Here is a 17,306-nt window from a genome sequence, read left to right on the forward strand (position 1 = left end):
TATAATATATATAATTTTCTAATGCAAAGATGGCCTGGTATTTAAGGGGATTTGTTTACTTCATAAACGAACATTTCGTGATGAAATGACTCATTGAAGTAACTATCTTAACGTGACTGTGACACTTTTCGTAATGTTATTTTTTACAATATATTTGGTTATTATATGTTTATGATGGTTCCTGGTCAAATGATGACAGCGACATTTGCGTAATGTTGTTTTCATTTAAGGACTTTTTTTCGCTAATGCGATCATCGTGCGCACGTAACGCTTGCACGTGGAAAATACGTGCTTAGGGGGTTGTTGCTTTGATACGACTATTATGTTTTGCAGGTCTAAATAAGCACATACGGCTTAAAGAAGACTGTGCGCTTGAAACTTGTCTCTTCCTTACGAAGATCCAGCGATGACCGAACACCAACTAAACGATATATACGTTTGCTTTTGATTCGTACCAAGCGACTTTTCTCAAGTTACGCGTCGTACTCTGCTATATACGTGAATATTGTAAACTGAGCCATAAGCCATTATTAATGGACGCTATGTATTTGTTTCTTGTGCTCTTGATCCTACTTAAATCATTTGCGTATCATCATATCATACGTACGTACGTCACCTCGCGATAGCCTAATTAAACCTGCTTTTTGCACCTTCAAATTCGAAAATACTGTTAGGCCTGGGTTGGTGCAACCAGCATGCGAACGTTACCTGTCATAAAGATGTATGCACGGAGTAACTTTTGTTACGCACTTCTACTTGAAATCTTAGTACGATGCGGAATGCGAAAGAGTCAGAATTGTCGCCAAAGTCTAAATTCAGCGGCGGATTGGGTTGTTTATTTATTAGGCAATAAAAAAATGCTTCCCCATTGCTACTATTATTGTAGCCTGCGATTTCACCCCCAGCGGCTTTTTCTGTTTAGTAGGGAACACCTCATCCGACCACCGACATACAAAATATTGCAAGGGGAATTTTCTGAGCGAGCGGAAATCGTCATTCATACCGCGAACGTCGATAGGTGTATCGTTCCCGTGGCTATTTACCGCTAGCATCATACCGACAAACTGTTTAGCCCGAAGGAGGCGACGTCCTGAGCGCACCATCGGGCACAACACGCGAGTGACGCTCCACTGCCTCCAGCGGGAGTCTGCGCATGCAGAAGTTGAACGACGAATGCTATAAGACTGTGGCTACAGAAAAGTCGAAGAAACGTACCACTGCGGCATAAAACAAAAAGGCCAAAATGGAAGACGTGAAGTAAACGAAGACAACGATGAGAAATTAAGTAAGGACTTATGAACCACAATACTGCCAAACACTTCGTCATCTTCGAGTGCCGACGGTCAGGTGGGAGTCGAATGAGGAAAGAAAGCTCGCTAAAGCGAGGGTGATGTAACGATCATGAACTCAAACAATAGTAGCGTTGTACCGCTTTGAGAGTAAGCTGTATTTATGTGCCATGCAGAAAAGAAACTCGGTCTTAAAGATATATAACACTCAATTTTTTGACACGATCGCTTGAACAAGATACATCTTCCAGAGAGCATTCCATTAATACCTAGGCTAGCCTCGTTGAAGTACGTAAAATTTACAGGTAACTTTTTGATAGGGACATTTGAAGTGATAAGCGACCTCGTCGAATCGCTAAGAGGACTTATAAATTTAGCACCTGGTAGTAAAAACAGCTGACCCGCTTTTTTTTTACACGAATGTCTAGTGGAAGGTATTCATGCGATTTTTTTTCCTTTATTATTTCAGTTACTTATCATGTTTAAGAGCAGTTTGATGTCCCACTAATAAAGACGTCTATTTGGTTTGGTTAATATGTTGTTTTTCGTTCGGCCGCAATGACATTCAAATCACCCAGCGAAAACGTTAATGCAGAGGAAATTCTTAATGCGAAATAACTTTTAAACTTGTCCTCACTTATGATATTCGGTAATGAAGCTCACAACAATCACTACCCTTGCATGATTATCCTCCTCTGTTTTAAAATGTTACCAGTTCTAAAACTGTAATTATCCTTATTTTGTTGCTGGACCTGATTTGTCATTGGCAAACGAGGACAAACGTGGAAGTTGTAGATGCGCAATAGATCTAAGTTTTCGAACGCTCAAGATCGCTGTTCATGCGCACGCGGTACTGAATAACTGTTCTCCTCAAAACGAGCATACCCTATCTGATAAGTAGCGTTTCAAATCTGGTAATCCTTTCTACTACGTGGACGCTTTGCTTCTCTATAGCGGGAACGCGTTCGTTGTCCGAAGCCTTCCAAAGCGTCCTTTGAGAAGTGTCTCAGTCAAAGATATGCAGTTGTTAAATAACGAGTAATCCTAACAACAAATCGAATTTCCTATTGAAGCTTCCTCGTCCGTGTCATATTGGGCTTTTACCCAGTTTGGATCCCGCCTGCAAATTCGCACCGTACGGTAAGTCACAACGACCACAAGTTCGTACGCGCTTGGTGATACGACGCAACGCTGTATCGCCCCGTTCGATGCTCTACGACACACCGGATGGAGGCACGCAAGCGTCGACGTGGGACAGAACCACCGGAAAGAACCACATCGGTTGCAGGAAGGTTTCGTAGCGCTCCGTGGAGCCGACCCATGCATACGTAATACAAGTGTTTTTGTTAATGGTACCAGTAGTGGTAGTAGGAGCGTCCGCTGTAGTACCGGTCACTTAGTCTTTCATAATAACGTCACAATTACGTTACTGTTGTTGCCGTTGTGGGACTGCCGATTGGGCACTACTATAGCGCAAACGAGAAAGCGCAGGCGGTGGCTATTTGCGGTAACTCTCTGCCGGCGACAACGTCACGCTACGCGACGTATTTTTGAGGGCAAAGAAGCCAGCTGCCGAGCACCATATGGCGGCGGTGTTGGAAAGAAAGGAAGAGGGTTGACGCAGCGCGGGCAAGACAATACAACGGTATCCTATCTTAATTCTTAAACAACAGACACGCAGGCAAGCGATTGGCGCCGAACTCGTTGCCATTTCTACCGAGCATAGCGCTATGCAGTGACGCTGCCAGTTGCAAAGCGCCTTTTGCCGTCGCATCAGTTATACGTTCAGCGTTGCTGAGCGCTAAGCGTTCATATGCGGGACGCTCATGTTCTGTGTGAAAAGCCGGAGGATGGCATAGCAATAACAGAAGGATGCGGTAGGTTCAAAAAAGAGTAAAACAACACAGCTTCGAACACTTCACGGTTGCACAATCTATAATGGCCGCCGATACCAATAGACGCGGTTACAAACCGAAATTTCGGTAGCGGAAGAACCTGTGCCACGAATGCCAGGAGCGCAAGACGGCGTAGAGAACCGCAGACCACGCTGATTGTGACTTCAACTTCTGCTGTCTGCAGAAGTTTTAAATAGGTCCCTTCAAACCAGCCGCAGCTGTTGAATAAGATATTGACGAACAGATCGCACAGCGCCGTTGAAACCGTCTGTTCTTCCCTTCGTTCTAACTTCCGATTGGCTCATCATTGTTTAAACGAAATTTTACTTCCACTAGTGATTCTTTTTGTGTAATATTCGTGCAGTATTGCAGCTACCGAACAGAACGTTCCCGGGAGCTTTTCACAGCAGTAACAGAAGCCGTGTTAGAACGTACGGTCGTTCGTAGTTGATTGGTTATTAAGAAGTTGAAGAGAGCACGATCAATGACTGATGATTGATTCGATTGCTTCTTTCTCTGGTCATTGAAGTACATCATCGATCGACGATTCACATTAATTGCCCATAATGGCTTTGCTATTATTCGATTGAATAAGCGTAATGGCTCTGACGACTTCACGGCAACGAAAGTTTCAACTAAACGCTTAAGTTTTCGAAGTCCGAACAAAGTCGGAGCTTCGTCGGTATGATGATTACCAAAGGCAGTGGGATTACAGGTAACTTGCTTCTGTTAACACATTTTAGCGTTGTACATAGTAGCAACATGAAAGACACGGGTGAGCAAACGTATACAAAAGAATGCATTTTTAAGCAACAACTACTGCTAATTAATTAGAAAGTGGTATTGTCAATATATGAGGAGCAAATCATTTGGTATGAAGCGTTTTTTTAGCCAACGTCCAACCAGAATATCCAGCGACATCACAACGCTGTGGGAAAATTGCTCGGCATATAAAAGCGTACGTTATAGTACGCTACTGCCGTAACGTGGCTGGAAATACAAATGCACATATATATAACTTTTTTCTAGTACTATTCATATAATAGGGCCACCATTAACGATATAAACAAAAACAGCGGCCACAGACCAGCCAAAAAGACGCAGCAGCCCACATATGATCATCATGCGTCAGATGAACAGAATCGTAGTGCACAGATATATTCGCTCGGTACGCTGGAACGCTAATTTCTGTAAGAAATTTATATATTTAGAAAAGAAACTTATAAGGTACAGGGAATAAAAACAATTGCAAAAACCAGCCGAAAAACATTAAGTTTCTATGCATCAAAAGCATTATATATATATATATATATATCTGTGTATTTGTGCGCTTAGTTATTCATTCATGATGACCAATATTTGTTACTTCAATTGGCATTCAGCATTACCATTAGCGGCCCCAACGTCAGTCAATACCCAACAGCAGAACTAGCTTTAGCAACGATACTGGGGCCACACAGCCTGTCCTGGGCACCTTCATGAACTACCTCCACCATTGAACGGTGGTAACGATCACTGCAACAGTTGCAATATAGGGTTAACTGCGAGCAAATGAACACGGAGAAAAGAGCGGCGTCGTCGTCAACGGCGACCCAGCAAACGGAAAGTGAAATTGTCATCATTTACTTAAGGCGGGCGGACGGGTGGATGAGCCGATGAGCGACCAACACTGTTATTGCTACTGCCATAAAGAAGTATATTTTTTGTGCCGCTTTCCTTTCCCTTATGAACTATCAATATTATATCGAAATGTCACCGGTTAGAATAATGACATAACTAGGTGGGGGCTTTTGCCCAGGCTGGGGCAACGACAAACGTCGGCGTTGAGCTTTCAGTTGATCCTTTCAGCTAATGCTAAGCCAGGGTTCCATAACGCAGTGGCTCCTGCACTACGGCGTAGCGGGGCGAGCGCTTTTCTACAGAGGAGCCAACTCTTCCTCCTTAGAGAAAAATTGCCAACATCGGCGTGAAATGGGCGTGTGTTTGTATGTGTGTGTGTGTGTGTGTGTGTGTGTGTGTGTGTGTGTGTGTGTGTCTGTGTCTGTGTGTGTACGTTTGGGGTCGGTTAGGGACCAATCAGCTTCAAGATCGGCCACTGTGACCGCTACAGCCGCTGCCCCTGATCCGACCGCTGCCAACGCAGAGCCTCCAAAAATCTGAAAATCTTCGTCGTTCGTTACCATCGTCGGAGCAACCCTAGTAGTAGTGGTAGTGTGTATCGTAAAAAAGTATCAACGGATTTTGTCGTCACCGCCTTAGCTGTCGTCGTCATCAAAAGATCAAAATATAATAATGATAATATAGAATAGAAAACAGCAATTACAGAGAAGAGGGAAAAAAATGACGACTGAGTTAGGGTTGAGGAGGGGTACGGGGGATGACTGACAAAGGGAAAACGATGACGAAGTAGTTGAACGAACGAACGAGTGAGGAAGCTACTAACGACGAATGAGCCGACTGGGATAAATGCGCTCATAGAGAAAGGAAATAACATGGTGTGGCGCTTTGGGAAGCTGATCTGCTTTGGACACCGCCGAAGCCTCCGGATTTTCTCCATTTTTGCCCCCACCCCGATATTTATCTATTCGTTCATAACTATGACGTTGGTGACAGTTGCAGCGCCAGCTGGTGATTCTCACAGCTATCGTAATGGTGGCAGTGTTAAAGGTGCGTTGCAATAACTCTCGAGCATAGGATGCCGAATCAAAAAGTCAGGTACATACAGGCATTTACAATTCAAAAATATAAAAACGTTATCGATCCGTCCGAACAAGGCACACTAACGCCCACACAGTACCACAGCAGAAGGTGGAGGTAGAAGATTTTATAGAAGGATACTTATAGACCACGCACAGGGATACAGAGTATGCAGAGAGATAAAAATTTCTAAAGAATGACCTAGTAACTGATAATGATGATTAGAAAAGGGTTTTAAGCTGTCAATTTTGTCGATGCTATAGGCGCTGCTGCTAATAGGGCAGTTGTAAAGGTTCTGGCACAGATCGAATAGAGCCTATGGGGAACTTCCTATGGTTGATGAACTGGTTGTTTGGTTACAGCATTGGCTACACTGAAGTTACGACGAATAGTTACCTGTTGTTTGTTGGTCGGATTGGGCGTCTGTTGGTACGCTTAAAGGACGCCACCGCTCCGTTGCTACCTTTGAGATGACGGCTGATGAGGGAGGCGCCTATTTGTCTGGTTGTCGGGCAGGTTCTCCGAGTGCCAGGAACTTTGTGATTAGTTGTCCTTAAGAATGAAACGTTGATCGATGGATACCATCAAAGGTCGAATGTCTATTTGCAAATGTTAACCAAGTGCAAATCGAGGATAAATAAGTGGTTCGTTGGAAACAACGATCTGTTGCAGACGACATTAACTCGATGTATACGCTACTCAACCATTTCAATTGAGTTTAGGATAGAACAATCTCTGCCTCTCAAGGGATTATGTAGTCTTATTAATATTGATGAATAAAATAAGTGATTAACTTACGCTGCTCTGAAAATCATCGAGATGATCAGGCCAGTGACAGTATATTTAATTATGCTCATATTTAGCTGACATCAAATATCGATAAATATAGTTTTATTTTCCTGATAGAAATGAATTGTGACTCTGATTTGTTTTTTGGCATCCAATGAAATAACATGTACTTCGCCATGTTATTTTTCTAGATCTAGAAGCCGTCTTGGTTTTTTTCCTAGCTTCAAGGTAAAGAGCCTTCAAAAAGTTCCTGTGCACGGGTAATTGATACCGCTTTTATCGACAGCGAAGGGATAAATATTTCTACTAAAACATTCACGTGCCGGTTGCCGTAGGGCAACACTCCAGTTGAGATGATGAATGAGAACACGTAGAAAACGTTTCATAGTGATTAAGGGCACATGTTGTCCTAGTCGCCTGCATAACTACGTACCCTAATTTCGTGTTGTCATCGGTGCCAGTAGCTCAACCGTCCTTGACTTTCAACAATTTTACCGTCACCTTTTCACGCATGTAGGTCAGTGTCTGTACGAGCGTCGCACTCGAAATCTACTGTCTTGCGGTCATTCCTCAACAGAATATGTAACGTCTGCATAGCATCAGTTAGCCCAGCTACATTCTGTTTAAGCGCTGAGGTTATTGCCTTGTGCAATAATCTCAGCGATACGATAACCTTATCGATATGTAGATCAACGATAATTTTTCCAGCTATGGTCCAGCTACCGGCAATTCTTTTGCCTTATGAGGCGAAACAAACCGGAGGGGAAGGAAGGGAGTGTACAGTTTGGCTGAATACAATGCGAAGCGACTATATCTCAACCATAATAATACGGATAAAGCCAACGTTGAAATCGTTTTCTCACGTTTCGTCTTCAAGCGGACTTATAGCTCTGATTGGAAATCTTTGTTAAAGACGGCATTGAACAAGCACCTCAGTGTTTCGCCCTGAATAGACTTCAACGAAGCGACAGGAAGGAGGCAACATTGCGGTAAGCAGCAAAGGCCGAAGCAGCGACAGTTGATGTGATAGACAGTCAGTCAGTCACGTGGGAGATCAGCATCAGACAATAAAAGTGAATAAGGGGCAGTTCTTTTTTTTTATTCACGGAAATATCGTCCAGCAAAAACGAAAAGCGTCGTAAGACGGTCGTTGCTCGCATGGGAGCCGCTATATCTCTAGAGACGCAATAGGGAAGTACTCGACGGTGAGCTCTAGCAATGACGTTAAGCTGCATCATCTCTCGTTGTGGAATCCTGCGTCTTCACGTCAGGCTTTTGTACTGCGGTTCCCAGCTCCGTCCGTCCTCCCCATCCCCAACCAACACAATAGCTGTGAATATATAATACAGCGGTGTCTGACCATAGATTTCGAAGCTTCGATGGGACATACATCAGATCACATCGTATTATGTACATGAAAACAACACAATGACTCGGAAAATGTTTACTTCATACTGATTTAAGACATATTGATCGTCTTTTTTACACTGTAGACAAAATGTCGTCGGAGTGGATGAAAGGTCTAATTAGTTTCTAAATATAACGTAGTCAGTTAAATCGCCACAAGGCAATGCATACCTTTGCTCACTTGTAATCGCACTTCAGAGCTGCCGCTAACAAAAAAAAATTACATATTGTAGGGTATGTGTACCATGGGTTCGATGGCAGACGCAGTGGGATATGTTCCGCACACGTTTATTTCTGCAACAGAGTATCAGCAAATGAATCTATGTGGTTCTGGGAGCTTCAGATGGGACAAATCGGACCGTCAAGAATTCTCCTTAGGCCTTTTCACTGGGACTAGGATCAACGTTCCGCTTCGAGAATGATTGGTTCCATATGATTTTTGTAAGAAAGGCAGCGTGCTGTGCAGATTCCTTACAAGCGACACGCAAATAGTAATACACTGGTCGTAAAAATGTTTAGGGTAACTAAGAGTACTGCTCTACTGCTTTTAGCGGTAAACGATGTTCAAAATCACGAACTACTGAAACATACGCAACCATGTACCATGCATCCTGTTTTGTTCAAATCATGTTCTTATTCTATTTAGTGTGATATAATATTTTGACTTTTTAGGGAAGAGGCATCATTTGTCCAAAAACAGGGAAAATTGTCTGACTGCGAAACCTGCCTTAACGATACCACAGCTTGGCAGTGTGTGGCTTATATGGGAGTTAACGAGGACCCCTTCTAACGACGCCTTCAAGTTTGTCTATTGTTGTAAAGCTTTTAGGCCTTGTTCAGAAACGAGCCAACTACTCGGTGCTTGGCTTCCATGCATTCATTTTATTGCGTAGGGCCGTGAGGCCTAAAATAACGAACGCAATGCCAAGTTGAGGGTTAAACGTTTAATTTTCTTATGGAATATACATTCTGCGCGTATCCTACTGTATCTATTTTTCCTATTATCTCCAGCTTTCTTAATAGAGTCTTTAGTGACACATCCGAAATCAAACTTAAAACCTCCAACAATATTCGCTTAATGTTAACTAATAAAAGTCGGTTAGTGAACGAAGATTATTCACGTTCCTCTCACATATTGAGAAACACAAGGAGTTTTATCTACAGAAAAAAAAAAAAAAACAAGCACGATACAGCTAGGTCTGCGTGTGTACCTTAACCTGTAGACGGCAGAGTTTCGTTAAAGCATTGACTGTATATTATCTCAGAAAGGCCGTTTTGTTTGGCGTGTCCTTGCTGGATTTGGACTTGTGTAAAATTTCTTCGCATTTATTTAATCAAATGTGTTGTTATATGTTAGCAGAATTCTACAAAAATATTAACAGACGCTAGAGTAATTTTAAAGCGTAACGTACCATCGGACGGCTCATTCATTCGTCCAACATCAAATGTTTATGAGAAACCACTACAACTGATCTTTTTATACTATAGAGATACCTTCTCAATTCAGTAGCGGACGATTTACCATCCAATAGGGTCCACCAAAGACCCTATAGAGCCCCATATAGCCAAACACACACACACACACACACACACACACACAGTTTAATCTGTTTTTGGTGAATTAATATCCTATTCAGCACGTTGTTCTATGAATTTCAATGCTTTTTGTCACATTCGTTTGTGACTCCCATAAAATATTCATAATCTCACGTAATGCTATAGTACTTATAGTCATGGTAAGATGCAACTGGTTAAAAACCGAGGCAGATGAACATACTTATTGTATTGGCCCAATTCTATGGCAAATGATAAAGAAAGGGAGGCACAAAAAAAATAGAAAAACAAAAACAAACGTAAAAGATCCCCTGCCTGTCAGAGCGTTCTGTAGCAAACTTTGATGCTGTTATATACCGACAATTGCCGTAACGAAGCTGGCGCTCCTGCCGTCAGACTATAACGGTATTGTTGCGGTCAGGTTTATCCCTTTCCTTCATCCGCAGAATTCGCATAGAAGATAGCGAAGGTGAGAAAAATTACGGAAATTTTTGCATTCCCTTCGCTTGTTGACTCTGTGGATGAAACCACACTACAAATAGGCTAAAAATCAAAGTATACCGACTTTCACTCGTTCGTCGATGCTCCTAGTTACGGCTTAGAGTGATTGTTGCTTCTTTAATGCTGTTAATTCTAGTGCTGCTTTCACTGCTGTTACTGTTGTCCGTAAGCAATTGGGCCTGGTTCCGTTAACGATTGCTGGCAAATGCGTGATTCGGCTGGTTATGGTCTTCATATAGTTTTTGTATCGGACGTGTTCAGCTTTGTGTGCCACTACGGTACGGCTCTATACGACTGGACGATGGCGGTACGGGAGCCGTAACAGACGGCAAAGGGTGTGTTGTCATTTCTGGCTCTTGATCGTCGCCGCCGACCAAGAGGTATCGTCGGTGGAGCCGCTACTATCGGTACTCAAAGGAAAACAGGGTGAAGTTGGACTGTGGAACGACTGAAATAGGTCGAACAGGCAACTTTTCGTGGGGCTTTCGCCCATATAGCTCACTATGTTAACAAGCACGCCGGGATTAGCACCATTTCTATAATGGTACTTATTATAACAACACAAGCTAACGTTGGCACGAGACAACCGGCAGGCGGTATTCTCCCTCGCAGGATCAAGCCGCAAGCATCCCATATATATTTCGACACCTACTTAAGCATCAGTCCTACAGCACTGAAATCGAACGACGACCGTTCATATGCTGGATTCATTTGCACGTAGCCGGCAAACGTACGAAAACGTGAACTCACCTGCGCTATTACGCTAAACGTGTAGACCAATGTAGAATACCATTCCTTTTCTATAGAGCTCACTTTTTTCTACCTACATGGTAGCAAGAGCAACGAAAAAGGGACGATATAGGCAGATAAGTGGACGTATCGAGCGCCAGATTATTTCTATCGAAAAAAATAAAGGAAACCGTCGATTCATCTATAAAGACTGTATTAGGCTGTCGAGAAAGTATTACTGTTTTCTTAATTAGATGATTTTAAAATCACGTATTTCAGGTATCGTAAATAGCGTTTGCGTTATTTGAAAGCTGAGGTTTGACGAAAAAAGATCTGTCAAAATCTTTAGTCAGACATAATATAAAGCGCCTTGACGTATTTGCTAAAATTTGTTCGACGTTACGATTTTACTACTAGAAAGGCACAAATGCCACCTAGGCCAATACAAGGTCTGATGCGTTATCGGAAATAACGGCTTAAGGATTGTTTTGTCACCTTGGTTCTGGAAATATCGCTATGAGAGATCCTTACCGCAGTGACTAATACATTTCGGGGGAAAAAAACTGATCAAATTATTGAGAAACTTGCACGAGACCGACACGTTGATAGCCATTATTGAGCCAGGGAAATAAACATCCTCCAGTAAATAGTATTAAATTAATTAAAAAAAAAGCTTGCTACAAAAAAAAAGGGCCTAATATTTGAGTGCCACACGAGTTGATGCGTCGTAAGAATTTACTCTGTTACATTTGCCATCCACAAAGTATTTGATCATAGATAATGCCCAACCCTGGGTCACATATAGCAAATGAAAAGACAGGGAAAGTGTTCTACAATCTATGACAAAACCCATACTGACGCCGAAAGGTATGATGCTATGTTTTTGATGGAATCGGAGAGGAATCGTGCATTATGAGTTGTCACTGCCTGACAAAACGTTTGATTGGGACCTTCGCTGTTAGTTACGAACTGAAAAGAAAGAGACTGAAGCTAGTAGACGGAAGGGGTCGTCTTCTGTCATGACAAATCCAGGACGTACACATCTTTAGTCACCCGGCAAAAACTGAAAATATATATTTATATATTCGAATTTTAGATTGTTAAATGATCATTTGTTTCCGTCTCTGCAGGACTCTATTTTAATAGAGTTTCAATCGCACAGACCATTTGTAGCAATTCTTTCGCCCCGAATTTACAGAGGTTTCATTGATGAGATAATGGCGTTATTGGAAAAATGGCATTGATTAAAATCGCTCGTATTTTGTTTGGTGACATTACTTTAACATATAAGAAGTAATTGCTTCAATATTAAGTTAAAAGTGTTCGAAACCCTTTGAAATCTCAACAAGTTGTCGAATTATCTAGGCTAGGCAAGAGTCACTTAACCCTTTCAAATGCTTCGTTTTCAAGTTATTGAAACAGGACAGGGTAAATAACTGGCGTCAAAGAAATGTTTTCAGTTAACTTTCGCCCTATTTGGTACGTCGCCCTTCGCACGCGCCTATAAACAAGGCAGAAAATTGTACCAGGCCTTTTCAACGTGAGTATTGCGCAAAGGAATCCAATACATACTCTATATGTCCTGTATCCGATGGAATACATAATAAATAAATGCGAAAATCGATCAAGGTTGAGCTACGAGAGGACAACTGGGAGATGCCAGTTTTTTTCGGTGACAATGGCTAACTGATAGGCAGTTGCTCGGTCGGAGAGAAGCCAGTGGTAGTATTATTTCAATAAGTGTATGGTCGGTGACAACGTCGCGCTACACAGCTATATAAATCATAACAAGTGAAGATGTGTCAACAGCGGGAAAGATAAAAACAATAAGAATAAGCAGTAATAGTATTAACAGCCTTATTGAACGAGTTCCTGGGAAAGATTAAAGGTTGTCTGGCTTAGTTTCGATGTCCGGGACCGTCCACCGGCTTCTAGCGAAGACAGCTATTGCACGATGTATTATGCTTCTGTTTATTTTGAACCTGTTCGATCAGCAAATAAATCGAAAGCTCGACTAGTAGATAGATTGTTATATTATGTCAAAAAACATAAAACAACCTGATCGACGAGAACCTCGAAACCTAATTTCGGCAGTACGCGTATGGCCATATTCTAAGTTGGTGGTGCAGAAGCACTATTAATAAAAAATTAAAAAACAGCGTCTAGCTCACTGAAGATTGACAACCGGACAGTTTGCTTCACTTCTCAAGAGTTATCCGTGCACAAAACGTTCCTATTTATGAATTCTAGGTGTTGCTATTGTTTACAAATATGCTGCACGTGTGCGATGGAGGAGGATCCGTTTACGCGTACCTTCGCTCAGTCGAGAATCGTTCTCGTTAAATAAAAACACCTTTCGTCATGATTTGCCTTACATGGACCGTAGCACCCCAAAGCGTGGCCTTTTTTCACCGTGTGTATTGAGTCGGCTCATAATATAGCTGTACGATGATAACTGTTTGACTGGCCAGCTGATCCGAGACTCGGGCCTATGCAATTGTCAGCAGGCCAAGCCTCCACCGTTTGATAGATGTGACATTTCAGTTTTTCCGATACGTTTGCCGCACAAGTCGATTAGAATGCGATAGATAAACATGATATGGCCGCTTCTTTGAAAAGGGTGTATAAGAAACACGGCGGGTGCGTCATCATTAACTGGCGTTTGGACTTCCAGAGGCAGATCACGTTTTTACGCTGGAATGGAACACGATTCATTCAGCCTCGTGGCTCATATTCCTTATAGATGGAACAGATTTTTGCACGATCATTATACTTACAATGTCAGTAGAATTTCAAATAAGGAAGTATGTAAGGAAATAGATCACCAATAATCTAAACACTTAGTGGTTATTTGGTTCGTATTTAATCACTGGATATTATAGAAAATTTAATAATCTCTGTACATGCATACATACAGTATACATACATATGTACAATAGCGCCGTAACTTGAACGAGGTTCTATTTTTCTGTAATTGTTTAACACTTTCACATTGTAACCCGTTATTCGACTAACATTGTATCCCTTAATCGTTCAACTTTATAACTGACTTGTATAAGGAAATTGTATACAAATAGCCGATAAAACGATCCTGATCTGATCTAAAACGATTACTGATATGCGAAGAGCTCCAGGTGTGCTCCAGCTGCGATTTTGGACATTAGCGAATACGTCACAGACTCAGTGCATAGCGTGATGAAAGGGGTTCCACAAAAATTACCGCTGACCCTTTATACGTCTCAGTTTAGGTCAGCTAAGGCCGGCGATTTGGATATGTTTAAGCGATTGCGTAACGCGTGTTGTTGAAATAATTTCGATATCAGACGTTGCGTAATTTCTGTGATATTTCCTTTTATACCAGTTCTGTCATAAAAGATATATAAAGGCAGCCTGGATACCGCCGGCATCATTAGTCTTCCAAACACGCGACTGGTCTGCGTTAGCGCGACTTGCTTAGAATTCAGTGATAAAAACGCGGTTATATTTTATACTTATTTTTTGGGGTATCGCTTTATATGAATAGTATCTCCATTTACTTTGTACAAATATGTCCAATGATAATTATATCACAATTCAGTCTTTTCTCTTTTGGATGGAATTAGACGCATTCAATATAAACTAGTCAATTAAAACATATCGCTTTGGAAGCTGTGTAGAAAATCCTCCAAGTATTACAAACAGCGCTTGTTGACTATAGCTTAATTAGTTTTTAACAGGTGTGTGACTTGATAAGTAAAAAAAAGAAAGAAATCGATTGTACCTAAAACGAGAGATTGCCCAGCAGATCCGTGATTAACTAGTGCTCGTATCATTAAATGAGCCCGTCGCTTTTGGAGCAAACCATTTCTTGTACTTGCTACGAAACAGGGCTGATTCATTCAAGAATCAGCTTCAAATAAACATTACCCACCACTCAGCCTTGTTCGTTTCGGTTCGTATGGGGTGATTCCTTAATAAAACCCAGAAGTGACAATGTTATCCACGCAGAACACTAATAGAAAACCTATTAACATTTCGTGGAGTTCAAATAGTCACTCCAGCCGATTAGTAACGTATCCGGCTTTGTGCAGAAATAGCTTGCGATGAAGCCGCCTGTGTCCAATCCAATCAATATTTGTATCAGTCTTCTCGCTAATGCTATCGCTTAGTATCCGCTAGCGCGCTTATTTTCTTTAGTCATATTGGGTCTGAGGTATCGCGACGATTACAGTTATTAAGCTTAGCTTCATAAAGCAAACGTTCAAGCAACAAAAGAGAACCGATTTGAAATATATTCGTTGATATTGGTAATAAGTTACCGATAAGGATAAGCAGAAGATTTTAGCTAATCCTTCACAAAAATCCAGAAACCACTACATCTGCTTAGATCATCTAATGTTGAACGGTGCGCAAAGAGGGCGTGTGCGAACGATCTGACACTCAATTTCTTGTAATCTTTTTCACATTGAAAAAGTCTAAAGGAGGATCAAGTCATACCCTGGAACCTAAACAAGGCTCTAAGTAAAACTTGCTCCCGAGCGCCTTCCCTGTATCTGCAAAAATCTACACTCCGTACTGAATTTACGTTTATGTTAATCCCGAATATTACCCCCCATTGGTTATTACCGCCTCCGCCTAACCAAGAGTCTACCTAACTCCAGCGCTCCGACGGAGGCCATCCAGTTTCACCGAAAGATCAACGATCGAACGATCATGATCGTGGGCAGAGCGTGTAAGAAGGTGATAGTCGGTGTCGCTGCACGTAATCCTGGGTGCGTCGGGCACGTTAGCTTTGTTACACTTGATCTTTCACACTCACATCGATATCATACATCCTTCATTGTTTACGTATCTTGGGCGCGTGCTTTCACTCAAAACAGCGTACAACTTTTATCGGGCATACCTTTAAACATTTTGACGTGAAGCGGCGTTCCCTGTGGTTTAGTTTTTCAGCTTCCGCCCCGCTGTTGCTGAGTGTTACGGTACGAACCAACACATTCACGCACGATAAATACAATAAGTTAGTAGTATACTCCTTAGTGTGTCCTACAGTTTCGTCCTTTTCTGTCGTTCTCGTTCTTCGTATTCACAAGTAACTTTTTTGTATCATAAATTAGCAAAACGCGCCGAAAATTCTCGCTTGTTGCTTTTTTGCCGTTGTTTACTGTATTGCCATCTAGTGGTAACCAAATCAATTGTTGAGACAGAACAAAACACGATTTAAAGAGATACGGATGATGTCCGCGTCAGTTTTGACATGCGCTATTGGGGACAGCTAGTTTTGTACGGGGCTCTAGCCACTACCAGTGGTCGGCTGTGAGGGGGAGACTCACAGCGCATGCGCATGAGCAAGACACGCTATCAGACATTGAGGCAGATACACGAAAAAACGAATCGACAGACGGGGTGCTGTGGCAAGTTCCACTGTTCTAGCCAGCGGTGCTAGTGTTTGTGTCCCAGCGATGGCAGCATCATCAGTTGCGGCAACAGCAGCTTCAGGTCTGCGGGCTCCTGGCGAGAGAGATCAGGGCGGTAAGCCGCCGAAGGCCCGAAGCTGAAAACAAACGTCGCATGCTGTCGTCGACACGTGACCCGCGAAACACTTTCACTTTCTGTGTGCATCTATGCGTGTGTCCTACGCGTGCAAGGAAAGTAGACACAAGGCAACGCTAAGCGAAATGAAAATCCAACAAAACCATAAACGCTGTCGCACCGCGTCCTATCTGCCAAGCCCGCAGTAATGGTCACAGTAGCGTCGGTCCCTGAAAGGTTCTCAGCTGTTGGCATAGTTTCTATTCTCACAACAAGGGTTGAGTGATTCACGCTTACACGCTAATTGACTGTCCATAGAGATTCCTACTGATTGCTTGAGCACAAGGGAACCCCTCAACGGCCACGGGGGTTTCTAGCAGGGGAAAATACGAGAGCAAAAAGAACAGGGCAACGAAATTAAAAACGATTCAATAAGGCAAAGTGTCAATCATTTATGACCGGCAATGGCTTCGTGTCGGAATTACGATACACGCTAGTTTGGCGCGTATTTTTTTTTGGTACTTGTTACCAGCCGCTTAGCCAGAGGCGCCAAAAAGGCTATTACAGCAACTTAAGAATATCTTGACAGTTATCGTTCTTCTGATCATAACTTCTGATATTTCAAAACAGCGTGCTATATCCGCCAGTTCCCAACCGTGTGCCATTAAAAGGTATATTCACTATTGCCAAACAAACCGGAAACAGCTTGCCCATTGCAGCAAGTGGAGAACAGCAGACAGCGGGAGTTAGAGATCTTATCTCCGTTACTAATGATTCGGGACGCAATCGTGGATAAATTGGCTATAGACTGTTGTTTATAGGTTGATTAAAAAGTAGAATCCATCGTCGCCGGTGTCGCATGTGTAATTTGCAATTGCCCCAATCGGTTGTTCTTTATTCACTAAGCCCTTCGTCGTCCACTTCTTCGTCATCC

At 42.3% G+C, this 17,306-nt stretch overlaps 1 protein-coding gene across 1 annotated transcript in view; it reads right to left on the minus strand.

Moving 5' to 3' along the window:
* Positions 1–16,311, minus strand: part of LOC111243918 (uncharacterized) — a 44,038-nt gene extending 27,727 nt beyond the window's left edge. The window contains exon 1 of the mRNA XM_022790255.2: positions 15,744–16,311. Coding sequence (XP_022645990.1) covers positions 15,744–15,753 — 10 coding nt within the window. The 5' untranslated portion in view covers positions 15,754–16,311. The remainder of the gene's footprint in view (positions 1–15,743) is intronic.
* Positions 16,312–17,306: the final 995 nt, after the last annotated feature.

This window comes from Varroa destructor, unplaced genomic scaffold (assembly GCF_002443255.2).
Source record: "Varroa destructor unplaced genomic scaffold, Vdes_3.0 BEIS01000002.1, whole genome shotgun sequence".
Classification (NCBI taxonomy): Eukaryota; Metazoa; Arthropoda; class Arachnida; order Mesostigmata; family Varroidae; genus Varroa; species Varroa destructor.